Here is a 26,505-nt window from a genome sequence, read left to right as displayed (position 1 = left end):
GATATACACACATATACATATATACAAAAACATACACATGTATATACGCATATCAATTATCAGATATAAAAATACAGATAAATTGGTACAATCACCAAGAGAGCAAGAGTTAGCGATGTGTTTAAATCACTAGGCATAGTGTATTAAATAGCCATTTAGATGACCATTAATCTTTAATTAAGAATAAAATTTCACTGAAATTAGTATTAATTTAGTATAAAATATACAATACTTACTTTATAAGGATCTCATCTTGGTTTATGGAAAATACTCCCTTGTTCTTAGATGTTCTGCCTGACTTCAAAAAAAATGGAAAAAGTTAATCTATATATACTACTATAGAGTTTAAAATGAATTTGACATTGCTAAAGGATAATGTCTGAGAAAATTTAGAAACTTGAAAAAAAATGTTTCTACCTGCTCTCACTCTGCAAACATTTCCTTGTCCTGGTTCCTAGGAAAATGATGAGTAAAACAGGAGGTCAGCAGAGTACTAAGTAGGACAAAGTTTCTAAGAAAAAGTTAAGCTACGTAAAACCCATTAAAAAAATTCTTACATCATTTTTCAAAGAGATCACTTGACCCCATTCAGCAATATGTGTTGACCCACAAAAGATGAAATTTAAGGGATTTTTTAATCTGGCTGTAAGTGGTCCCTTCCCCCAGGAGACTGTTGTGTTGTTTCTCAGAAGTCCTCCAACTGATTGGTTAGGAAAAACCACCCCTCTTACAAGCTTTTCTGACTGTAGGAATGCTTGAGTTGTCTAGTTTTCTCATTAATCTGACTTTCAGACAACATCTATGGAGAAAAAGCATACAGTAGGATACAAGTCAGGTTGCAGAACAACAATCTTCCAGTATCTGAAGACTCATATGAGAGCGAAAAAAGAAAAGGCGTATGTGAGTGAATAATTCACATTATTATGTTCTCCTGTTCTGGCCAAGCCATACAACATTAGGAGTGGCTAAGTGTAATGTGCAAACCCATTTAGGAACTTGAGAGGTGTCCCCTCTGACTTTATATGTTCAGGTAACTTTTATAGTTTTATTTTTAATAGGAATGTAAAAAATCCATGAGTAATGGTCCAAAAAACTCAGGTCAACAGTCAGTCACATAAACCAAGACATGAAAACACTTCAAGGAAAGAAGGGTGAGCAAATTTGGAACAATACCATACCTGCCCCACAGCTCTTTTGCTTCCTCCCGCATGACCATTCCATATAATGAAAGATTCAGCTTTCTAGGATCCTCATTTAACTCACAGTTCCTCCAGTCTCCCAAAGTGCAGGTATCGCTTTTCTGATGCTTCACAAAGATTTTAAATTAATGTATGGTTCCTAATTATACTTTATTATACTTGTTATACTAACTAAAACTACGAAAGGTTGAGTGGAACAGACTAGGACACAGCGGAGGAAAACTAGTTGAAATGATGAAAACTTTACTGCATATTACTCTACTATTTTATTGGCTATTCCTTATATCCCTTCATATGGCAAATAGATCAGTAAGATTATTGTAATACAAAGCTTTTGAAAATTAAAGCCATTTGAAAATACATTGGGTTTTATTTTAGTATACAAAATAGCTTAATGATGTTTAATAATAATTTACTACTTTAAATGATGGATAAAACGAGACACAGAAATGTCCATCCAATCTATATTTATTGAGGACCTATATGTACTCTGCTAGACTCTATAGTGCAATAGAAATAGAGAGGGGAATTTTAACTCTTGGCCTCAAATAGCTTATAATTGAGTTTGTGCCTCCATTGTACCTAGTAACATAGTAAGACCTCAAAATAAATGCTTATTGAATTGAAACAAAATTCACAAGTAGGCATTAATGTTTATATTAGGTTGCTACTTCTATTTCTTCTAAGGTCCCTTCATCAATACGTTTCCAAGGTAGAATAAGAAGCTTAAATCTGCTGTTGTAATATTGATTACTTTTTGCAGGATGTTTTCCTGCTTTGCTCAAGCAATAACAAATTAGAAAAATATGGCAAGTATCGTATGGTATATTATTTTGATTTTATTCATTTGGTAAATGTTTATTGAACATTCACTATGCATCATCTGATACATAAATACACACATATACAAAATACATACAATAACATTGATAGAAGTGAAGACAGGGAATAGATCTAGTTAGGTAGCTCAAGTGTAAAGATGATAAGAAAAGAAGTGCCAGTGTGAGCATTTAGAAATGAGGTACCCTGAATTTAATAAGAGAATAGAGTAAGGAAAGGAATATGAATAACAATGCTCAAAGTTCTATCAAGAATCTAATTGTACAGGTAAATTGTAGAAGAAATACCCAAGACCTGAACCTGAAAGGAGAAAGACTGCTTTAAACATCACAGTCAGGGTGAGAATTCCAATAATAAACTAGAAAGTGATTACCTGGAAATTCAGTAACAACCTCTTCTTTTCTAAATCCTCATTTCATGAGAGGTTTATTAATGTATTGAACATTCAGTCTTCAAAAAAAAGTCTAAACATTTCTAGGACAAGAAAAAACCACAGCGTAGACCAACAAGAAAGAAATAATCAATGATGTAATTGTTATAACTTTTTCAGAACAATATTAATGCTAAGGAGACTTGTTATAATGCCCTTCTTAGAGTGCTACAAGACATAGTTAAGAAGGCCTGTTTTCAAATCCTTCCCTCAAAATATACTGGTTTGATGACCCTGGACAAGATATTTAATTTTATTGAGACCCAATAAGAAGAACATATGTTTCACAGGGTGGTCGTGAAGATGAAATGAGATAATGTATGTGAAGCTCTTTATAAACAAAGCATTATACAAATGTGAGCTATTGTTTATGATCTTATTGATTTCCTAAATGATGTTTACTAATTTCTACTTGCAAAGTCACAGAAAAGAATGAAAAGTATTTATTTAATAGACTATTCAATGACAATAATTCCCTAATAGACACATGATCAAGGAAAGGAATCTAAGCAATCAAAAACTATAGAAAAATTATTCTAAATTATTAATAACTATAGAGAAATATAAATCAAAACTATTTTGAAATCCCATCTCACATCTATCAGGTTGACAAAGATGACAAAAAGGGCAATTATAATCCTTAGAGGGAGTCACAGGAGGACAAGGACACTAGTGCAGTATTAAATACAATTGTCAATTGATGTAGTCATTCTGGAATGCAACTTGGAACAATATCCCCAAATTCCCTTTGATCCAATGATGTCACTAGTATGCCTATATCTCAAAGAGAGCAAACAAAGATGAAGAGGACCCAATAAGTATCAAAAATATTTATTGTGTTCTTTTTGTTATAAAAAAGAACTGGAAACTAAGGGAGTACTCTTTCACTATGGAATGGCTAAACAAATAATGGCATATGAATTTAATGTAATAATACATTAATTAAAATAATGTCTAATAATAATTTGCCATAAGAAATAGAAAAAGGGACAGTTTCTGAGAATCTTGTGAAGACCTATATGAACTGGTAGAGAAAAAGTGAGAAAAACCAGGATAATTTACATAGTAACAAGAACACTGTCATTACAAACAATTTTGAAAAAAATAAAGAATTTTAATCCAATAAATAATATAACTCCAGAAGACCTATAATGAAACAATCTACCTATTTTCTGACAGGAGCAATGAACACAACGTTCAGAATGAGACATACATTTTTGGACATGGAAAACATAAGCATTTGTTTTGTTTGACTAAGTTTATTGATTAAATTTAAATTTTAAAAAATACTGAAGGAAGTAGTTAGACTGTAAAACTTCTGCCATAACCTATTGAAATGAAGTTGATTTTTATATTGAACCACTAGGTCTGAGACCCAGATAAATTTTGGTACCTAAAAATGGTGGTTTTGTTTTTATTTTTGTTGTTGGTTTCAAAATTGTATTTTCCTAGAATGCATCTGGAGGAAGAAATGGTATTTATATAGAAATACACCAAAGTAGAGAATAAGTACATTTAAAAATTATTTGCATTTTTATGTTGATAGGTACAATATATAGAGACACACCAAAGTAATTAGCAAGATTATTTTAAAAGCCAAATGTTATATAACACATTTTACTGGTTTGAAAACAGTCACTGAAAAATGACACATCATCCTGTTTGCCAATAAGCCATCACAGCAAGAGCACATGTTGTACATGAAGAGCAAAGTTTGTGATATACAGCTGTACTATGATATTCTTGTCATTATGGTGCAACCATAATCTTCAAGTGGCAAATATGCCAGTTAGAACATAATGGTTAGGCATATGAACTATTATATATCTTCAAACCTAGCCATACCTCATAAAAATGTACAACACTGATCATGAAGTTGAAGAGTGAAAACATCAGGATCAGAGAGATTTCAGGACTTTTCTCATTATCTGCAGCTTAATACATCCCCTACATGAGAATGCTAGTGAAAAAAATTCTTAAAGTTAGGTTTGGCTAGAGTTCATAGTCCTTCCAAAAGGGATTAATGGGGGTATATTCTAGAAATCTGAGTAGATCAGATTTGAGAAACTATTTCCTTTTCTACAAAAGAAATGCTTAAAACCCAAATGATCTCATAATTATTCATTGACAAAAACTTAAAAATGAAATGATAATACCTAACTTCTATTATAGTCTCTCAGAAGGCTGATACTTAAAATAATATAATATGAAACCTTTTGAGGGACTACTGAATAGGTATTTCATCATCACCTGCTTTTTTGGAGCAACACCATCAATATCTAAATCTTCTGGCAAACTATTACATGGCTTGGTCTCATCCTCCTGGCAGTAGTCATATTCAAGATGGGTTTGGGCATAAAAAACTCCTCCTTATATCTGTCAGTTTTGAGTGAGGAACCCAGAAACTGAACTGCCAAGGTAGCTACTCTGGAAAAGTCCATCTCTTTTGATCATTTTTCAAACACCCATACTCAGAGAAATAAAGACAAAACAGAAGAGGGATCCATAGACTTGAAGAAGCTTGTTTAAATCAACATGTTTCCCAGGAAATAAGAGAAGACAAATGGAGAGAAGATACCCTTACCATTCATCAGAGGAAATCCAAGGGAAGCCCTTGCAGAGTTCCTAGATGATTAGCGGAAGGAGTGCCGGAGGGTAAAGTTATTCTTTTTAAGGTCAACTTAAATGGGAACTTCCACAGTGAGATGTAGCAGTCAGAAAAACCAAGAAAAACCAATAATAAAGTTATTCTTTTTAAGGTCAACTTAAATGGGAACTTCCACAGTGAGATGTAGCAGTCAGAAAAACCAATTTGATCTTAGGTTGCATTAAGAGAAATACAGCTTCCTGGAATAGGAAAGTAGTCGTTCTATTGTACTCTTTTCCCATTAGACATCATATGGAGTATTATGTTCATTTTTAGGAGCCATAGTTTAAGGACAATGATATGCTGGAGAGTGTCTTGGTCAGGGAAACTAGGATCGTAAAGGCTCTTGGGCCCATGTCATATGAAGGAAGTGACTTGGAGAAAAGACTTGGGGATGGAGGGAGTATAATAGCTACCTTCAACTATCTGAGGGGCCATCATGAGGAAGATGAATTAGACTTGCTCTGTTTCCTCCTAAAAGGCAGAACCAGGAACAATGGGTTGAAAGTTGAAAAGAGGCAAATTTAGACTGGAAACTAGATTAGGTGAGAAAAACTTTCTAGTCATGAAACTAATACAAAAGTAGAATGGACTGCCTTGAGGTAACAAGGTTTCCTTGCCTTGGAGGATAAGTAATAGAGGAGATTCTTTATATTTTGGGATTGTACTGAATGGTTATTGAGGTCCCTCCCAACTCTCAAAATTCTATATTCTATGACATAATACCATATAGTCAATTTCTTTGTTATAGAAAGATCATTAATAGCTTTGTAAATATTTGAAATCCATTTGACAAAAGAGGGAAGTGAAGCAAAAAGAATAATTTGATTTGAGGAGTCATGAAAATAAGATAAAATGACAAAAAATAAAAATTCATTCAGAGGAGGGAAATAATAGAGCTATTTATTAATAATTAAATTAATAATAATATGAGAATTATTTTCACTTTTGAGGGAGCATATGTAACTGTACTAAGGCTGATGCAGGATTAATATTAGTTGAATAAGAACAAATATATTTCCCTCTAAAATACTGTTTAACAAAAGTGGTAAGATAATAAAATGTTACATCTTATCAGAAATGTGGAAAGATGTACAATTCTTATCTATTCAAGAAATTATAGTGAACAAATAAATTGATTTTATTATGTGAAAAGGAAGCACTTTTGAACAAAAAATATTCAAGCATTCAGAATAAAATGGGAAGAAGACTATTAGGAAAAAGCTTTATTTTAAATATTACTAAGGGAAAACTGGTCAAATAATAAGGAACTGACATAGAAATTTAAGAGTAAGATCCATTTCACAAGAGATAAGTGGTCAAAGGATCAGAAAAGGCAGTTTCTGAAAAAAGAAACACAAGCATCAATAATCACCTTTAAAACTCTGTGAATGCTAATAATCCAATAAATATAGAGTAATATATCCATTAAATAGTATCTTTCATCCATTAAAATGTTTTTGATCAGAAACAAGCTCTCTTCCTACAAAAATATCTCTAGTAGCAAAATGTTTTTCCTCCAAAAATAATTTTATTGGTATCTTTTGTTTTTGTGTCATCTAGATTTCCCCCTCTTCACATCCTAGAGAGCCATATAATAATAAAAAAATTTTAGAGGAAGAAGAGAAAAGGAAAAAAAGGTAAAATCAGTTAACACATCGAAATTGCCTAATAACAAATGTAATATTCCACATCCATTGACACTGAACTCAGAAGACAAAGTAGGTTGGAGAGAGGTGATCTTTTCAGAAATGCTCACCAACCAAACAAATTTCCAATTTCAGTCACACTATTCTAGTAAGATACTCTGAGGAAGAGACAAGAGGTGCTATTCAAATCAAATTATCACCACTACTTCAACAACCATACATTCCAGGCGACAATAGAGTTAGTTCAAGGCTCAAGATACATTGCTAGCTCTGCTTCAATTCTGGTCTGCCATAGCTAACGTGGAGATATAAGATTCAACCAAGCAATTGTTTCTTCTGATGCTACAGATCCCACCTCAATAAACACAGCTGCTATTGATAGGGAAAAGAAAGATTTGTCATCAAATTCCTTGGTATTATAAAATGGTTTATCATTTTAAAATGGATATGATTTTACCAGTGGAAATAACATTAAATAAGATGAATTACCATCTGGACGCTTTGCCACTGTACTCTAAGGACCTTGGGGACTAGTGTCTAAAACTCCTATATTTTCTTTCCCACTCCCACTTCCAGATAATATATGAACTTCTCAAGATCAGGGGCTATCTTGCTTTTATATTAGTATAGCTAGGGCTTTCCATCTAATAAATACGTCTTTTTTTATTCATTCCCTCATTCATCTCTTCTTTGGGGCTGAGTTTTTTCTTTATAATTTCACATTTAGTTTTGATTATTTTGTGGTGGTTCTTTCCATTTATGGATCATTGCATGTTTTTTTCCTGGCTCATTTTGGATCAGTTCATCAAAGTCTTTCCATGCTTCTTTGATTTTAGTCATTTTTTAAATAGCGCAGCCATATCTTAATATATTTACATCCCATGATTTATTTACCCATTGTCAATTGATGAGAAATTTCTTTCTTTGCAATTTCAGTTCTTTGTCAAGCAAAATAATTTACACATGAATATATAAAGGATCATCACTGCAGTGTGTGTTCTTTCTATCAAAACAACTATAACTTGTCTATATTTTAGTATACATGTCTTAGGCAACTGCCTTGTAGGATTTAGTGATTTCTACAAGATTCATCACATAAGAATCCGTATTTGAACTTGGGTCTGCATGACTCTAGCCCAACATTCTATCTACTATCACTGTCTTATACTGTCTCTGATTCATAGTGAGTAGAAGATTAGGGGAAACAGAATAGAAGAGAAAGGAAAGAAGAAAAGAGGAAAGAGAACAAAAAAGAAGATATGTAGGAATTGGAGGGGGAAAGTGTGTAATTCCACTGCTTGTGCAAAGTCAGTTTGAATGACCTCATTTAGACTTTGTGTATGTGGGATGGGATTAATAGGTATAATGAGGGAGGAACTAAGGTGGCACTAATCTTATCTCCTCATTGATTACAGATACCAATCAACATACTTTTGTCCTTATGTAAGAAATTGTTTACTTCTATCTATAAAAAAGCAGCATAGTCCTACTGCTTTATTGCCCTAAATAAAATTATTTTATCTTCCTTTTGAAGAGTCTGTCTCATTGACTAGGGCAAGGCCTGGATAAAAATATTTTAACACAAGAAAAAAGAAAAAAATATTAAAACCTTATAATGGAAAATGCCTATACAAATTATACACAGTTAAGGGAATATGATGAACCAAAAATAAGGCAAATAATGTGAAAAATAAAATAAAATATGGAATGATATATTAAGGGTCAAGAGCAAAAACACAAAACAAAAAACTCAGGACAGATGCACACTACAAATATCTAAGTTCAACAAAATGTCAAAAAATATCTTAAAGAAAAAATTTCATAAGATATAGGAAAAAATAGAATGAATTTGTTAAAGCATAAAACAGATGCATAGGAATTATCTAAAGTATAAATGACAATTTACAACTCTTTGTACATGTTTCATTCTTAATTTGTATTTGAATATTTGTGTTTGTTGATAGTTACTAAGGCTCTAAGAAAAAATAAGAAAAAAGTCATGATTTTGGAATCAGAAACAGAGGTCATTGGTTTGCATCACCACTCTGTTACTTATTATCTATATGAACTAAGATCATTTAACTTCTTTGAACTTCAGTTTCTTTAGCTATAAAATAAAGGTGTAGAAAATTTGAAAATCTCTAAGTTCCCTTCTAGTTCTATGTTTATGATCTTGTATGTTAAACTTCATTGAAAATCAGGTAGAAACCAAATATTTAGACCAAGTCAAATGTCATAGGCAAAAGGAAAATTATACTGAGCATATATCTCATCAACACCATTTTATTCCATACTTCCATAATACTTTTGTCAACAGTAGAGCTGAAGGATTTATATGTAATAGGTAATGAGGATAATTAAAAGAGCTTTCTCCCCAACTGCTATGGCTAAAGCTATATACACCTTGGATGGTACAGGGATGGGCTTGTGGAATTAATCCAAGTTCTCCTGGACACTTCTGATGATATATATTCTATCTTAGCACTACACAACATTTTTGGAATGATAAAATAATCCTTTATTGGTCCCTTGGTCCCCATGATGGTGGAATGAGGGAGTGGAGAGTCTGAATCAAAGAATATTGAATGGCAATGCAGGAAGATTATTCCAGTTGGAGGACTTATTTTATTAACAGGTAATGAAGATAATCAAACGCATGTTCCCCAAATCTACTAAGGATAAAGCGACATCACACCATGACACATTGTATAGGGATGGACCTATAGCTTTTATAGAAGAGAACCTATTAATCCCTTTTGGGGAGTCTACAGACATGAGACAAATCTAAGTTTCAGGGGCCAGAAACAAAATAAACAATCAAAAACTTATAAGCTAGAGTGGCAGAACTAAACACAATATGTTTGAGTTCAGAACTAAGGTGTCTTAGTGAGAGGGGATGTTTGTCAACTCCCGACAGGGACTCTTTCTGGTAAATATTTCATAATCATTCAAAAAACAAATTTCACTGTCCAAAATGTACTCCTCCCTTTACCTCACAGGTAGATTTTTTTTTTTTTGGTCTAGTGATTTCATTAATATGAAGAAGAGTAAAGAAACTCCCTTAACCAATGTAGACCTGGAACCTTCTTGAACTTAGTGTTAAAGAGTTGCCCAAGGCACTGAAAGAATAAGTAACTTGCCCAGGGCCAAAGTTTTTCTTTTGTTGTTATAAATGAGAAAACTGACTTCTTTTTTAAAAACTCTTTACCTTTTGTTTTAGAAACAATACTAAATATTAGTTTCAAGGTAAAGTGGTAAGAGTATAGCAACTGAGATTAAGTGACTTGCCCAAGGTCACACTTATAAATGTCAGAGGCCACATTTGAACCCAGGACTTCTCATCTCTAGGCCTGGCTCTCTATCTACTGGGTTACTCCCAGCTGTCCCTTGCAAATGAGGAAACTAAAACCAACAAAGGTTAAATTATTTGGCTAGGGTGATGCAGCTAACAAGTATCTGAGATCAGAACTTAGTTTTTCTTGATCCCAGGTCCAGCACTCTGCACTGTAACACTAAACTGTCTAGCTAAGATACCACTATATTAGATTGTAAACTCTCCTGTGACTAATCTAAAAATCCCAAAGATATTGCTCAGTCTTCTGTACATAGTAGATAATTACAGTAAATATTTATTTGTAACTTATTGATAAAAATAAAAACTTTTCTGTAATACCCGACATTTGACCTTATAGGAGTATGGAAATGAGCTGCTTACAAATCAAAATGCAAGACCATATTAAGCAAACACAAGTAATATGGTTTAGGAAATAAGGCATCTTGAATGGTCCATGTCCATTAAAATAGGAATTATTTTGGTTATTCTGTAAATCATGACAGGCAAAGCAAAATAAAAATCATTTTAAACTATCTGAATTCTAAATTATAGCTCCCATTTTAAAATTCTCTCTCCTAACTTATAATGAAAAAATAAAGAATTTACATTTGCTAGATATCAAGTTTGCTATGTTATAGAACGATTAAATCTTAAATCACAAATCCATATTGAACTGTGGTTAAGGGACATAAAATTTAATTATTCTCAAAAGAGGCTATTCTTAGACTCCAAATAAAAACTTTAATTAGTGACTTTAAAATCACATGGAGTATATCAATATGTCATATAATTATGAGGCTTTATGTTCCACTGCATTTTGGAAGGACCACAAAGTAAAAATCTGACCAGTTGATCATATAGTACTAAATAGAATTTCCTAGAAGCACATATCTTCTTTTTTATTCTTATCTGTCCTCATGCACAAATGTAATTATTTTATCTTTGGTATAATACATTCATTCATAAATCAAAATCAAAATTTATAAACAAACAATTCATAATAATTCATATATGATAGAGATTATGTAAGTGTACATGTTTCTCTCCCACCTCAGATAAATATAATCACAGAAGACCTAAGAAGAATTAAGGAATTTTCCTACAATTTTATGAATATTTTTTAAATTTGATAGGATTTCAGGCCTTTTGGCATTGGATGAAAGAATTGAAAGATTTGGGGCCCAGAACCACTTTGTGAAGGCAGACCCCCTTTGCCCATATTCAGAGCAGCAAAATATGGAATAGACTTTGCACCACCACCCCTCTTATATACAACTGACCATGCCCCTGGAACTCTTGAACTAATAGCAAACAATTCATCCTGAGAATAAAAAAAAGAATAAAAATATGTAAAGAGGCATATAGAGAGATAGTCATCTTAGAGAGGATGCAGATTTAAAGAATTTAGCCCTTTCTAGTGGAGAGTAGTCCTAGCAACTGAATCAAGAGGGATCCCAGGAGCCTAACTAGGCAGCCCACTCAGGAGATTAGTTGTATCCAAAGATATCTATACGAAGAAATTCCAAGCCCTATGAGCATCAGAAGATGTATTTTTTCTTTTTCTTTTTTGCCATATATGTATCCTATATGTGTGTGTCAATACCATTATATATTAAGTATATGCCTATTCTGTCTATGAATGCTTTGTATATTTGTAGAAGAACTTTTCTTTGGAAGAGTTCTTTCTTTGGGGGGTATGGGCTTATATCAACTGTTCTTACTCTGCCATCTTATTAAATGCTTTTGAAAAAAGTTTATTCTGTCTACTAGTATTTTGTTAATGGAGAGTACATTGGGAATTCATGAGCTAAAGTAGTAGGAGTTAAAAGAAAAAAAAAGAGTAGCCTCTAGGGTTCTAGGTTTGTCCCCCAAAAAATGTAATTGCCAACCACTGAGGATACAATTCATTAGTGGGAGGGCAAGTTGGAGATACGCAGTAGGGATATGGCCCAAGACATACTTGAATTCTTTGTGCATTTTCAGGGATCCCTAGAGAGAATATTCTTCTAGTACTCTCATCTTCGTGCATATCCTAGTTTTCCAGGGATTCACTAGGGAAATTTTTGCATTTTTCTTTTGTTCTAAACTTTATTTCTGTGCCCATTACAAGTATTGCTGCTACTGTGAACGGTATGGATTTTGCATCCCTAAAATACTGGTATCTACAGTATTCTGTGCCTCATTCACATTTTTTCTTTTTAAACAGATCTAGACTACTTGCCGTATTACAGCACACCCAGAAAGCTTTCCTGAGATCCATATTAGCTATAAGTCCATTGGATAAAGTTTGCCTGTTGGCTGAATAATAAATTCCAAAAACTTAGTAGCTTTGGATGGGATGGCTCATACCTCTTTGACATTTTCTGTTTTTCTCTTATGGTTACCTACTTGGCCTACTAAGAACTAAGCGAAAAACTCCACTGAGGATCATTTTAGGAGCTCTGTGGTACAAGAACGCAGAGGAAATTTTGTTTGCATTTTTACTGAGATTACCCTATGCATTAAAGGGTCTCAAGAACCATTTTTACATAACTGGTGTGTGAAGGAATATCTGGAGATGTTTTGTTCAAACCTCCAATTATATTACTTTATATGCTGAAAGGAATTGAGGATGACTTTTCAATCAGAACGGTTTGGATTCTTACCCAAGGGTGGGATGACTTCCAGCAGACCTTAAATTTCCATGTTTTCTGGGAGCTCAATAAGGACAGATTTCCTTTTAAAATGGAAAGTTTGGTTTCCTTTTTTCATTCTTTACCACCTTGTTTGAGGAAAGCCTTTGCAATACCAAGACAAATGGTGAATTATAAGAACTTTGTAAAATTATATTTAAGTTACATTACCACACTTTTCTCAGTCAAGTTTCTTGAAGAAGCTATAAACATGTATGTATATATATATATAAACATATAATATAAAACTTTTTCTCAATCCTTAACCCATGTCAATTTACTGAAAGGCTCTCTCCAAAGTGATCAATGATCTCTTAATTGTCAAACTGGCCTTTTCTTAATTCTTACTCTTTTCTATTTAGCTGCTACCTACAATCTCTTTGATGTTTGTGTGTGTGTGTGTGTGTGTGTGTGTGTGTGTGTGACACTATTCTATCCTAGTTCTCCTTCTATCTAACTATTCCCTTACTGGCTCATCACCCATATTACAACCCTAATTCTAGTGTTATTACAATATTTTGTTGTAAGTCCTCTTATTTTTCTCCCTCTACACTCTTCCTTGGTAATTTTATCAACTCTTATAGTATAATTATCATATCAATTCAGATGATCTATACATCTAACTCGAGTCTCTCCCTAGAGTTTCATTCCTACTTCATCAATTGCCTAAAGTGGATGTCCAAATAATATCTCAAACTCAACATATTCAAAACAAAATTCATCATCATTTCCTCTAAACTCTCCCCTCTCCCAAACTTCTCTATTTCTTTCCAAAATACCATGATCCTTCCAGTCTCCCAAGTTGGTCATCTTGGCATTATCCTCAACTCCTCACTCTGTCTCACTCCACATATCTAATCAGTTGTGAAATCTTTCTACTTTCATCACCACCACATCTCTCAAATCCAATTCCTTCTTTCCCCTCAAGCAATTAGCACCTTAGTTCAGCCCCCAATATTTCTCACTTCCATTATTGTAACCTAATTGGCTTCATGCATGAAGTCTCTGCATCTCTAGCCTAGATGACAAAGTATTTTTCCCTTAAGTATGTATGTGACTACGTGGCTTCCCTGTTTCACTAACTCCTGTGGCTTCCTATTATCTCTAGGATAAACTTCTCTGTTGAGGTTTGAAAACCTACTCCCAATCTATCTTTGCAACCTCATCATACGTTACTCACCTTCTTGCACTTTCCTATTCAGTCAAAATGGCCTTCTCACTGTACCTCACATGAGCTGAGACTCCAGACAAAATTCAACTTTTCCTCATCATCTCAATTGCCAGTGCCCTTCCTCTCTTCCAAATTACCTGAAGTTTACTTTGTACTTACTCACTCTTTATATATGCTTTACATAATTATGCACGCACGTGTGTGTGTGTGTGTGTGTGTGTGTGTGTATGTACTTTCTCCTCCATTAGAATGTAAGCTAACCTTTAGAGTGCTTAAATTTCAAGCAAGTATAGGGCCTTCCACACAGTAAGCACTTAAATGCTTATTGATTGCTTGTTGGTTATTATCAAAGGAATCCAAAAGAATTTTAAAAAATATTTTGGGTTATGAGAGAAGTGCTTTGTCAACCTGAAAATACTTTTGTATTTGTATAATTTGTTATTATATGGGGTATCAGTGAAACAGAAAAAAGAAATTAGCATTTTAACCAGAAGAATGTAGCTTATTAGCTGTGCAATGTTGGAAAACTGAGGACTTGGCCTCTCATTGACTCACTTTTTTCATTTATAAAATGGAGCTAATAATGAATTAATATTGCTACTACTAATAAAGAATAACCATACCACACCATACCAGTATATCTAGTTATGCTTGGGGGACTTATTCTTATGTTTTAATTAAATTTCTATTGAATAGTACAAATAATTCTTTAATCATTCTGTCTCCTAACTCCAGATATTTTCACTAGCTCTCCATCATGACCCAAACTCTTTCTCCTTATCTCTATTTCTTACATTCCCTAGCTTTCTTTAAGTTTCAGATAAAATCCCATCTTCTACAAAAAACTTTTCTTACTCCTTAATCTTAATGCCTTCTCTCTGGGATTATTTCTAATTTAACATATGTATGCATATTTATATATGTCCCATTTGTATGTAACTATTTTCATTTTGTTTCCCCCATTAGACTAAGAGTTCTTTATGAGCAGGAACTGTCTTTTATCTTTCTTTGTATCCCCAGCACTTAGTACAATGCTTGGTATATAACAGAAACTTAATAAATGTTAATAAATGCTTGTTGATTTGACTATGAAACTATGAAATTATGGTGTAATAATTTATTAGCTATAGGATTATTTTAAAACTTTTTAAAATTTCACTATAGTTCTCTAAATAGGATTATATTTTAAGAATATAGGCTGTACAAATAAGAAGTGTTCTCTGTTTCTTCAGTTTTTCAAAGTCTCTAGATCATCATAAAATATATAGAATTAATTTTCATATATTTATTTCTTTTGTTGAAAAAATTTACTTTTGGTCCATCAATTAGAAAATTAAAATTGAGGAAGGCCTAGTTTTAACAGTGTACCAGTTTTTCTCCTTGTGAAAGCAGCAATAGCCAATTATTTCTAAGGGACTTTCAGAGGTTTTCCCCTCAGTAAAGACTTCTCATTTTTAACTTTAGCATGTACCAGTTCTCTATTTCATAACTTTATAGCATTCAAAGCTGTAGTCAGTAAGGAGACAGAGAAAAAAGCATTAATTCTCTTCAGATATTTCAGCCACAGCCCTACCAATGGATGGTTACCAGGAACAATGTAGAAAGTATAACGTCATCATTATTCCTACTACACTTCTGGTTCTCCTCAAAAACATGAGAGGAACAAAGAGACATTGAGCCTTTAGATGCAGGCCCAAACTGCCAAAGTGATGTAATTGGAAAGACTACTGAACTTCTTTAGACCTAACAGTTACTTTATTTTAAAAACAGGGATAAGACCATATCTGTTTGGGGAAAAAAAAGTACCAGGGTAGATGATTTTAAATGATTTTCTTTTTTTTAAGTCTAGGATTTTGTATACTTTCAAAAGACAGGTCTCATTCCTACAATTCTCCTAGGCTTTAAATTCCTAATTTAGTTTAGAGAAGGAGACCATCCTTCTGGAGGGGATTATTCTTACTTTGGGGGAATCAGTGAGCCTGGGAAGGATTTAACTTAGACTTGGGATTTAAAGTTTGTTTGTTTTTTAATAGGATATGCCCATAGTGAAACTGCAGTGTTGTATCTGGGATCATAGGGATTAGGGATGACTCAAGATCTCTTTTAAACTAGTATTTTCAGTAAATTTATAGTTCATAACCCTAACCCATGGCAATAATGCATATATTTGTGATGACAATATTCTAAACCTATAACCAACCAGAAATACCTCAAATGTAGGTTTGTTGTAGTTATTAAGACACACACACACACACACACACACACACACCTCTAAAATCAAGAAGAATTTTTTTTAAAGAGAACAGTATCAGAAACAACAAAAGAAGGACTAAATGTGCCTGAATCCTGGCACCTTATTATTGTTTCTACTTATAGGGAAACAATAGCATACTTCATATTCTCATGGAAAGAAATGAACTTACCTTTCACAGGCTCGGACAGTCCATGCAGCAATTATCCATAAGGAGATACTAAAAACCAACAGTACAGTTCCTGGACATATAGTCATTAAAGTCTTCATAACAAAACGTGTATTGAAGTTTATTTTATTAAGAGCTCCAATGCTTCTAGAGGAGGCATCAGTGAAAAGTTTGCTATGTAAAAGCATAACTCTGGCAATAAGATAGAGTCTTAAGAACATTGGTATAGACAAAATGATATCCACATCAGCAGTTGTTGTGGATGAGGTATAGGAGAAGGCAAGCCGGGCTGTCCATGTGAATGTATAATTTCCAGGGATGGGATGAATAGCACACACCAGTATTTCCAAGCAGATGAAAAAAATACGCTCGTAAGTCATGGCTATTCTCCAATCATCTGCTCCATTGTCCACCATGAACAACTGAAAAATAAAGTAGAAAAAATCATCTTCAGTATCAAATAAATATCCTACAAGTATATATTTTTAATATAAATGAGGTGATTAATAGCAGAATTCTGGGAAAGAGAAACACTATCAATTTGTAAAAATATACTGGTCAAGTAAACTATTTTTGGAAATGGCATTTGTCTCAAATGAATAAGGATAAATCCAAGGGAGGAATATTTGAGATGATGACAATTGTCTGGTGTAGAAGAGAGTAAAATTTAGATGAAGAGAACCTAGAGCTGAATTCCATTTCTATCATTAACTACCTATGTAAAACTGAGAAAGTTTTTCCTTTTTGTGCTTCTGTTTCCTCACCTTGAAAAGATAAGGAAGTTGGAGTAGATGACTTAAATTGTAAATTCAATGAGCCTATAATTTTACGATCAAAGGGGCAAAAAGCACTTACAATGTATAAGGCACTATGAGGGCCGAGGATACAAATAAAGATAACACTCTCCTTTCACTGTTATGGAGAAGACAACATTAAAATAACTAAGTAGATACAAGATATATCCACTGTAAATCAAAGAAAATCTCTGGAGGAAGGTCAACTTTGAGTTAAGGATCTTTTGCTCCCTCCACCTACTATTCCCCGTCCACTCCCACAACTGTCTATCAGAGAAATATCTGTACTCCCCCTCTAGGCTGGTCCACTTCTCCAATGCTGGAATCTATTTTAGCTTGCTATGTATATCTCCAACATGCTTCTGTATAGCTTTTTTCATTTTATCTAGGGACTTGAAGCACTTTATTTCTTCCCATCTTGATTAAGTTAGGCCACTAAACAGAGCAACATTTACTAAGTGCTTTTATTAAGTGAGAAATTATTTATTAAATGACAAATACGTCAGGCACTGTGTTAATCACTGGGGAGAGAAATACAAACAATAAGGCAATCCCTGCATCAAGGATCCTTCTTACATTCTGATGAAGGATTATAATATAAAAAGGAGTGCTGGAAAGTGAGGTAGAAGGATACCTGCATAGGATCAGAGTGGGGAGATGGTGGTCCTGGAGATCTGTATCCTGGCCAGACAAGGCAAAATCTCACCTATCAGAGTTGGGGGACTCAGGGGGCAAATTCCAAGTTTTCAGAGAGATGGAGATGGTCTGATAATAGGATCATAGTGCAGAGATGATGGGTAAGTATCATGGATCCCTGGGCTAAAATTCATTGAATTTATCTATTTAATCTAAAATTCATAGAAATGTTCTTAAGATATCAGAGCTAATCTTGCTAACTGCTTTAAGTGGAGGGTGAGGGTGGGGGATGATTGATTCACTGATTTGATTTGACTCCTACTCTAATATTTCCTAGTATAAAAAGTTTCTGGTGAGTTCTTCACTATTGGTTCCAGTAATGAAAAATCTCCCCCCAATCATGAAATTCTTCTTCAGAAATTTCTGACTCTTTGTAATCTCCATGGACTTATCCATGTGGTTTTTTGGGCAAAGATACTGGAGTTGCTTGCCATTTCCTTCTACAGTGAGTCCCCATTTTACAGATGAGAAAGAAAAGCAAACAGGGTTTAGTGACTTGCCCAGGGTCAGACATCCAGTAAGCGAAACCAGATTTGAACTCAGGAAGAGGAATATTCCTGACTCTAGGCTCAGCACTGTATCCACTGTGCCACTTAGCTGCCCTATTACTGTGATACTATGTTCCAGGCACTATCTTAACCCTGGGGATGCTAAGAAAGACAAGAAAATCATCCTTGGTCCAGAAAAATCATCCTTTTCCTTAAGGAACTCACATTCTAATGGAGAAATCAACATTCAAATAATTATGTATGTGCAAGATTATATGTTCACATCTCTTATATATGTTCCTGTCTCTTCTCTGACATAACCACCACTCTGATATAAGTCCTTAACACTTTGCCTAGATTATTGCAATAGCAGTCCATCCTTTATCCAGCTGCCTAAATAATCTTTTTAAAGCACAGGTCTGATTATCTTCCTACTCAATAATATCCAGTAATTCAAATATAGAATCCTCTATTGGGCATTTAAAGCCTTTCATAAGCTAATCCTTTCCTACAAAGTTTTCTTATGCTTTACTCACATCCATGCACTCTACAATTCTACTCTTTAAGTAGATATATAATAATATATGTAACAATAATATAATAATAATCTAGTAAATGTGATAAGGGCTTGTATTAGAATGGTAACATCAGAGGAATGAAAAGGACAAATACAAGATGTTCTATGAATACAGAAATGACAATACTTGCAACAAATTGGTTATATGGGTGAGTACTTGAAAGGAGTCAAAGATGACACCTAAGTTTTGATTGTCCAGTGAGGATGGTAGTGTCTTTAATAGTGATAGAAAGGTTTAGAAGAGGAGAGTGTTGGGCAGGAGGGAGAGATATGATAAATTTTGTTTTGGATAGATTGAGATTGAGAATAAAGGCAGCTAGGTGGCTCAGTGGTTTAAGAGACAAGCCTAGAAATGAGAGGTCCTGAGTTCAAATCTAGATTCAGACATGTCCTAGCTTTGTGATCCTGGAAGTCTCTTACTCTCAATTGCCTGCCTTGAAACCAATGCACAGAATTAATTCTAAGATGGAAGCAAGGGGTTTAAAAGAACAAAAAAGACACAGAATGGTAGGTTGTGAGAATAGTTTGAAGGTCTTTTAAAGATGGAGGGAGGAACAGAGATAATAAGGAAAAATATGTGTACAAAAATATTCACAGCTGTGTTCCTTGTGGTGGCAAAAAAATTGGAAAATGAAGGGATGCCCTTCAGTTGGGGAATGGCTGAACAAATTGTGGTATATGTTGGTGATGGAATACTATTGTGCTGAAAGGAATAATAAAGTGGAGGAATTCCATGGGAAATAGAACAACCTCCAGGATGCAGAGCGAAAGGAGCAAAACCAGGAGAATGTTGTACACAGAGACTGAAACATTGTGTCACAACCGAATGTAATAGACTTTTCTACTAGCAGCAATGCAATGACCCAGGACAATCCAGAGGAATTTATGAGAAAGAACCCTATCCACATCCAGAGAAAGAACTGGTGGAATAGAAACACAGAAGAAAAACATATGATCGATCACATGGTTCGATGGGGCTATGATTGGGGGTTTGGTGTTAAATGATCACTCTATTGCAAATATGAATAATATGGAAATAGGTTTTGAACAATGATATATGTATAACCCAGTGTAAGGTAAGGGGAGGGGTGTGAAATAATGAATCATATAACCATGAAAAAATATTCTAAATAAATAAAATAATTATAACCAAAGGAAAATAAAATAAAATAAAACCTCAAAAAAAAATGATGGAGGGGAGGACAAAGGAATGCTCATAAGTAGTAGGGGATAGGGAGATACAGATAGGGGCTATTAGATAGGGAGAGACAGAAAATTAACAAGAAAGTAGGGGTGATAATGAGGTTTATCTGCAGAAGAAGCTGAGATGAGATAGAACAAGTGGGATGTAGGGGTGTTTGTCTCGTAAAGAGAAGAACAACATCTTCATGTGCAATGTGAAGGAGGAGTCAACTGAATGAAGTGAGATGAGGAAGAAGTGGGAAAAAGAGGGTGCTCTTGAAGAATGGCCTCAATTTTTTAGTGAAGTATGAGGAGAGTGCCTCTGCTTAGACGAGTTTTGGAGGTGCCATGGGATGCTTGAGGAAGAATGAGAAGGTTTGTTAAATACTAACTGTGGTGAGTAGAATAGCAAAGCAATTAGGAAATTTTGCTACATTAATTACATATTTTTTACATATTTTGCTACATAATTACAAATTATAACATAAATTTGCAGTGGCCTCAATCAGCATTGTTTCATTTCTAAACATATATATATATATATATATATATATATATATATATATATATATATATATATATATATATATATATATATATATATATCATTAATTAGGCCCCAGTGGATAAGCTCCAAGACAGAACTTGCTATTACAAATTCCTTTCTATGTGATGAAATGCACTATGGCAAGAATTTAGGATATTTAAGCAGTAAATTCGAAAATATTTTACTAATAGCTATCCAAAGAAACCAATTTATGGAAAATCAATATACATTCACAGTTTACACCCAAACTTTAGGGCACATCTCTTTTAAAAATCTCATTGCCAATGCAGTGATCCTGAACAACTCAGAGGGATCTACGAGAACACTATCTACATCCAGAGGAAAAACTGTGGGAGCAGAAACACAGAAGAAAAACAACTGCTTGAATACATGGGTCGAGGGGATATGGTTGGGGATGTAGACTTTAAATGAACATCCTAATGCAAACACCAACAACATGGAAATAAGTTCTGATCAAGGACACATGTAATACCCAATGGAATTGTACAGGAAGGGGGGAGGAGGGGAGGGAGGGAAATAATGTGATTACTGTAACCAAGGAATAATGTTCTAAATTGACTAAAAAAAAAGAAATGAAATCAAGTATTTCAAGGCAAAGGAGTAGCAATGGGGGTTGTTACTTGCTCAGCATCACACAGCTAGGAAGTGTCTGAGGTCACATTTGAACCTAGGACCTTCTGTCTCCAGGCCACTGAGCCACTTAGCTTTCCCCTTTCCATGCTTATCACAGGATGTCCTCCATGCCTGGAACTCTGTTTATCCTCACCTCCTGGGCTCTGTCAAGTCTCAGGGCCATCTTTTATAAGAAGTCTTTCCTAATCCTCCTTAATCTTAATGCCTTCCTCTGAGAATATCTCCAATTCATCCTGTGTATATCTTATTTGTACATAGCTGTTTTTATGTTATCTTCCTTATTAGACAATCAGTTCCTTGAAAGAAAGTACTGTCTTTTGCCTTCTTTGTATTCCCAATGCTAAACACAGTCTCTAGCAAATAGCAATGTTTAATAAATCCTTCTTAATTTAATTGGAAAAAAAATCTCATTGCCAAGCAAAGTCAAACCATTATCAGAACCTTTGAGCACTACCTTCCCACAGATTACCATCATAAAAGCCTATAATCTGGGCCCAAAATCCTGAGGAAAAGAAGCACTTTCCAGACTATTAGCCCTTCTTCTAGTCCACCCCCTTTAGGTATCATCTGAAGAACCAATCCTGTGGATATGCAACCTGGCCATCGTCTGGCCAGATTTTGCAACTGCCATCGTCTCTGATATCTCAATAGCCATGATTATTGATGACCTGAAAATAAAATTGTCATCAGGGTCCTTGGCACTATCACATATCAGAAATGTCTACATGATCTATGACTACACAGAGAATATGAACTACCTTGAGTAAATGTAAATATTACTATGTATATATAGCATTCTCCAATTGATAAATGAAGAGACAGTTTTTGGATGAAAAAATCAAAGCTATATATAACCACATGGAAAAAATGCTCCATTGATCAGAGAAATGCAAATCAAAAGAACTCTGAAATATAATTTCTCACCTATTAGATTGGCTAAATCAATAAAAAGGCAAAATTACAATGTTGGAGGCAATGTGGGAAGATGGAGACACTCATAATATTGGTGGGACTGTGAACTGTCCCAATCATTTTGGAGAGCAATTTGGATTATAAAGCTGTGTATATCCTTTGACCCAGCAATATGACTAATCAATTGTGGAATGGCTAAACAAGTTATAGAACATGATTGTGATGGAATTCTACTGCACCATAAGAAATGATGAGCAGGTTAATTTTTAAAAAAACATGGAAATACATGAAATTATGAAAAACAAAATGAACAGAGCCAAGAGAATATTATATAAAGCAAAAGAAATATTGTTTGAAGAATAATGTGTATGTCTATCTCAAGAGAAAGAACAGATAGATAGAAACAAACATGACACAGTTATATATGTAAATTTTTTGGAATCAAATGACATCTTCCCTAGTGCATGAAGGGGAGGGGAGTGGGAAATAGCTGGGAATTTTAAATTATCAAATAAACAAATTTTTTAACATGTAAACAACAACAACAACAACAAAAAGCTCCAACTATTGCACATGACCCTAGGCCATCCCAGTCACTATGCCTTCTTTGTTCTGTTTCTATATAATTCCTTTTCTGACCTGAAATTGGTGCAGGGATCTGTTTTACTTTGTCCTGCTGCCAGGACAATTGACCTCTTGTGAGTTTTTATTACTTTCCAAATACTTTGTATTTACTCATATGTATATGTTGCAGTCAACTCCTCCTCCATTAGAATGTAAGCTTCTTTTGGGCAGGAGCTGCTTCATTTTTGTCTTTGTATCCCTATTATTTAGCACAATGTCTTGCACATAGTAGGTGCTTATATGACTTGATTTGGAGTTTAATTCATCAGAGCTGGTTGTTTTTTAAAAAATCAGGTCCTTCAAAATGCTGTAATGTATTACAAACCTCTGAAAATAATTACTGAAGAAAACATCCAGGAATGTTCTTAGTGACAATATGATATTGTCCTCTCTTCCACATGACTACTTTGGTTCAATGATCAGTTGAAAAATGAGGAAAATAGACTATGCATTAAGTTACTTTATGGAAAGAGTAGTGGGCTTGGAGGCAGAAGGCCAAATTTCAACTTCTTGTTTTACTATTAACTTCTTTTGCATCCTTTGGCTTGTCATTTTTAAATTCTCTGAATTTGGACTAGATAATCTTTATGATCTATTCAATTTCCAACATCTTATGATCCTTGTGACCTGGATAACAGCAATTATGATACCATTAAACATTTCACATAATATCATAGCTTAAAAAAGTTTAAATAATATGAGAAAAAGCAAGTTATTATGGCATAAAATTAAATTTTCTTATTATTCAGTTATGAATAATATTCACCTGCAATATTGCAGAATCACCAAAAACTGACATGAAATACCATCATCATCATCATCATCACCATTACAAAAAGCATTTTAAGGTTTGCATATCATTTTACATTGATTATCTCATTTGATCTTTACAACAACCTGTGAAGAAGATATTTTTAGTATTCTCATTTTTGAATGAGGAAATTGAGGCTAAAATAGGTAAAGTGATTTGCTTCAATTCAAAGAGCTAATAAAGACTAAGGCAGAATTTGAACTTAAGTCATCCTAATTTTAAGTCCCTCACTCTATATACTTTGCCAACTAGCTACTATTTATCATCATTATTACCACCACCATGGCAATATCAACTCAAATTTATGTAGTGCTTTATAGCACTTTCCTCAGAACAACTCTGGCAGGTAAATAGTACAAGTATTTTATTTTAACCTGAAATTGTTATTTGATTGGTATAGCATAATCCAAGTAAGAAAAAACAAACAAACAACCTTACACTAATGCTGATCTGCAACTGTTTGTCTTAACTGCTTGGGTAAACTGAAAATTGGGTGACTTTCCCAGGTTCATACAATTAATTTTATCACAGGTGAGAGCTGACCTGTGTTCTCTCTCTTGTCTCTAAGTTCAAAATTTTCCAAAGTGTAATGCTGCCTAAACAAAATTTGAGCTGGAGGGCACCATAAAGATCATGAGAAAATTGAGACCTAGAAAAGCCAGGATGACATAACCCACAGCAAGTTCATTGAAAAGGCTAACCTAAAAGTTTTCTTCAAACTCCCAGTTTCCAGATTGCATAGTATTGGCAACATTAGTATATTTCAAGGAACCCCTGACAAATAAAATACACACACACACTTACACACAGAGCTATAATATATAATTAATGTCTATTTTCGTCAAAAGGTCTGAATCCATCATTTAAATGAAACTATTTTCTCAATTTATTAAAATATTTATTGTATTGCCATATATATTCCCTTAAAACAAATCCTGCATGTGAAATAGGTGATTTTTTCCCCTTCAACTCTCCCTGTACCGCCACAATGAGCATGCTAGGTAATACACCTAAATGTAATAATTTGCCTTACTAATGCTGAAAGTCAAAACACTGAACTTAGAAAAATATAATTCACCATGCTAGACAATGTATGGTCTATAGAAGGTACTAATTTTCCCCCCCTGCCCTCAAGGAGCTTTCAAAGTTATGTTGTTCTTCACATGATAGACACAATAAATCCTTGTTTAAATCTACAGAATCTACAGAAGATGAACAAAGAATAAAGGAAATAACAAAAATACTTAACTCAAGATCAAAACGAATGGAAAAAGAATAGTATTAAAACAAAGTATTTGATTTACTAATTAATTTTCATAGAAAAAGAGATTCATACATGTCTTCACTGCCGATAGAAGTGTGTATTTAGAGGTAAGAAGACCAGGATCTAGAGTCTAGTTTCTAATAAAATTAGATGTGTGACCCAGGGAAGTCATTTAACCTCTAACTGCCATAGGAAGCTCTCTGAGACTATAAATTACCGATACCGATGATTTGTCAATTTATATTTGCATTAGTGGAGGCCATTTCCATATTGGAAGTTCCCCATACTAAGAGAGTCCTTTACACCAATGGAATCTGATCTAGATCATATCATTAGGATTGGAACAGGATCCATGACTTCATTGATATAGAAATATCTTATTCTATAGGAAAGTTTTATATCACTACATGACTAAAACATCAGTTATTTTAAGAACTTGCTTGGTCTTAAATTTTTTTCCTTTCCCATAGATCTGACAGGTATACTATTCTATGTTCACCTAATTTACTTATAGTTTCCTTCTTTATATTTAAGTCATTTACCCATTCTAAATTTATCTTGGCATAGGGTGTGAGATGTTGATCTAAACCTAATCTCTCCCATACTGTTTTCCAATTTTTCAAGCAATTTTTGTCAAATAATGGGTTCTTGTCCCAAAAGCTGGGATCTTTGGGTTTATCATACACTATCTTGATGAGGTCATTTACCCCAAGTCTATTCTATTAGTGTACCCTTCTATCTCTTAGCCAATACCATATTGTTTTGATGATCACTACTTTATAGTATAGTTTAAGATCTGGTACTGCTATGCCTCCATCCTTCACATTTTTAATAGTTCCCTTGATATTCTTGATCTTTTGTTTTTCCAAATGAACTCTGTTATAATTTGTTCTAATTTATTTTAAAAAAATTTGGTAGTTTGATAGGTATGGCAATGAATAAATAAATTAGGTAGGATTGTCATTTTTATTATATTAGCTCATGCTACCCATGAGCAATTAATGTTTTTCCAATTATTTAGATCTAGTTTTGTGTGGAAAGTGTTTTGTACTTCTGTTCATATAATTCCTGTGTTTGTCTTGGTGAATACATTCCTAAATATTTTGTACTGTCTAGGCTGATTTTAAATGGAGTTTCTCCTTCTAACTCTTGCTGATGAGTTTTGTTGGAAATATATAGAAATGCTGCTGATTTATGTGGGTTTATTTTGTTCCTGCAACATTGCTAAAGTTGTTGATTATTTCCACTAGCTTTGTAGTTGATTTTCTAGGATACTTTAAGTAGATCTGATGATCATCTGCAAAGAGTTATAGTCTCCTCGTTGCCTACTTTAATCCCTTCAATTTATTTTTCTTCTCTAATTTCTACTGCTAGCATTTCTAATATAATGTTAAATAATAGAAGTGATAATGGGTGTCCTTGCTTCACTCCTGATCTTATTGGGAAGGTTTCTAATTTATGCCCATTGGAGACGGGTTTTTAATATACATTGTTTGTTATTTTGAGGAAAGGTCCATCTATTCCTTTACTTTCTAGTGTTTTCAATAGGAATGGGTATTGTATTTTGTCAAAGGCTTTTACTACATCTATTGAG

General features: G+C 33.8%; 1 protein-coding gene across 1 annotated transcript in view; it reads right to left on the bottom strand.

Moving 5' to 3' along the window:
* The window catches only part of KCNN2 (potassium calcium-activated channel subfamily N member 2), a 200,741-nt gene that overhangs the window by 149,008 nt on the left and 25,228 nt on the right, over positions 1-26,505 (bottom strand). The window contains exon 3 of the mRNA XM_001370055.5: positions 16,366-16,784. Coding sequence (XP_001370092.3) covers positions 16,366-16,784 — 419 coding nt within the window. The remainder of the gene's footprint in view (positions 1-16,365; positions 16,785-26,505) is intronic.

The sequence above is a fragment of the Monodelphis domestica genome, chromosome 3, assembly GCF_027887165.1.
Source record: "Monodelphis domestica isolate mMonDom1 chromosome 3, mMonDom1.pri, whole genome shotgun sequence".
NCBI lineage: Eukaryota > Metazoa > Chordata > Mammalia > Didelphimorphia > Didelphidae > Monodelphis > Monodelphis domestica.
The sequence above is the reverse complement of the archived record's forward strand: the minus strand, read 5'-3'. Positions and strand labels throughout refer to the sequence as shown.